This window comes from Chiloscyllium plagiosum, unplaced genomic scaffold, assembly GCF_004010195.1.
Source record: "Chiloscyllium plagiosum isolate BGI_BamShark_2017 unplaced genomic scaffold, ASM401019v2 scaf_1452, whole genome shotgun sequence".
Classification (NCBI taxonomy): Eukaryota; Metazoa; Chordata; class Chondrichthyes; order Orectolobiformes; family Hemiscylliidae; genus Chiloscyllium; species Chiloscyllium plagiosum.
This window is the reverse complement of record NW_025207642.1, coordinates 11,729-13,222: the sequence shown is the minus strand read 5'-3', so window position 1 is coordinate 13,222 and position 1,494 is coordinate 11,729. Positions and strand designations below refer to the sequence as shown.

The window sequence follows — 1,494 nt, the reverse complement described above, 5'->3', positions numbered from 1 at the left end:
GGTTTCGTGGGAATTTTAGATCTTTTCTAATTATTCAGTTCTGACATGTGATTACACATCGTTGGAGCAGATTGACTTGGAACTGAATCCTCCTGGCACAGATGTAGGGAGACTACCAGTGTACTTGTTAGAACTATATTAGATTAATCACATTCATGCTCATCCTTCCAACATTTTGTGAATAAATCTCAAGGCAAACAAATTTCTCCTGCTACAACAGACATACCATCATCTATATCAGCCTCAGAGACCCCATGATAGACTCACTCAGTGCCAAGTATATCCTCATTTACAAAGGGAAACTAAAATTCCATACACTCCTTGAGGCATAGTCTCACCAATGCCCCATGTAACTGCAATAAGGCATCCATACTTCTGAACTCAAATCTGTTTGCAATAAAGGACTTCTTACCATTTGTCTTTGTAATTGTTTGCTGCTTCTGCCCATCTACTTTCATTGACTGGTGTACAAGCACACTCAGAAAACTTTCTACATCCATACTTCCCAATAAGACAACACTTAAACAAAATTCTTCCTTTCTGTTGATCACATCAAAGTGCATGACATCCACACTAAGGTATATTCCTTTACAGATGGACATGCTCGAAAGCATCTGCCAGGTATTTGCCCACTGAATCAACCTCTCTACATCACTTTGAAGCCTCCTTGCAACATTCTCACAATTCATAATCCCGTCCAGAATTGTGTCATCAACAAACTTGGAAATTCGGCATTCAGTTCCCTAATCCAAGCAATAGATACATTTCATGAATCAGTTGGCTCAGCTGCCTGAACAACTCAGTTGCAATACTGAGCACTGCCAATAGTGTGGGTTCAATTCCTGGGCTGGCTGAGGTAACCTGTCTCATCGTGTGATGCCTGTTGTTCCTCAGGTTAAACTACCACCAGATCACTCTCTAATGAGAGAGCAGTCCATTTGTCAGGTTGACGATCTGACACAGTCATCAATGAGACAACTTGATCAAAAAGATCTTCTCATATGTAAACATCATATGTAAACATCATCCTTGCTGGATACAGATGTTTCACCTGGCTTTGCAGTTCCAATGATTGTTGTTGGCGTCACTATCATATGTGATTTGCAGCAAACACGAATTTTATAGTCATCACAAATTTTCCGTGAAGATCCTTTAGTGACCTCACACACCAGTCCTATGTCATTTTCACAAATCACATTGTCTGCTGATTCACTTAATGGCTTCTCAGGGTAATCGACATATTGGCAATGAATGTCTCCAACATCTTCAGGGTGACGACACAACTTATCCTTTACAGGGAACAAAAGTTCCACATCTTTTGGTATGGAAATTGTTGGTGTATTTTGATTAAACCAGGGAGACCATTCACCGTGGCAGACTGGCTCTGGAACAGAAAATAGCACTATATGTGAGACCATATTGATCACATGCATGAATACGAACTGAGCTTTACTTACCTGTACGGATGGTTGCAGAAGAAACCGGTGTACTTAG

The 1,494-nt window shown here is 40.5% G+C and overlaps 1 protein-coding gene across 1 annotated transcript; it reads right to left on the bottom strand.

Moving 5' to 3' along the window:
• Positions 1 to 1,010: 1,010 nt before the first annotated feature.
• LOC122546625 (mucin-2-like) lies at positions 1,011 to 1,489 on the bottom strand (the record flags this gene model as incomplete). Its single annotated transcript, XM_043685299.1, has 2 exons — positions 1,011 to 1,384; positions 1,458 to 1,489. Coding segments are annotated over 2 exons (406 nt in total), but the record flags the coding sequence as incomplete, so codon positions are not given.
• Positions 1,490 to 1,494: the final 5 nt, after the last annotated feature.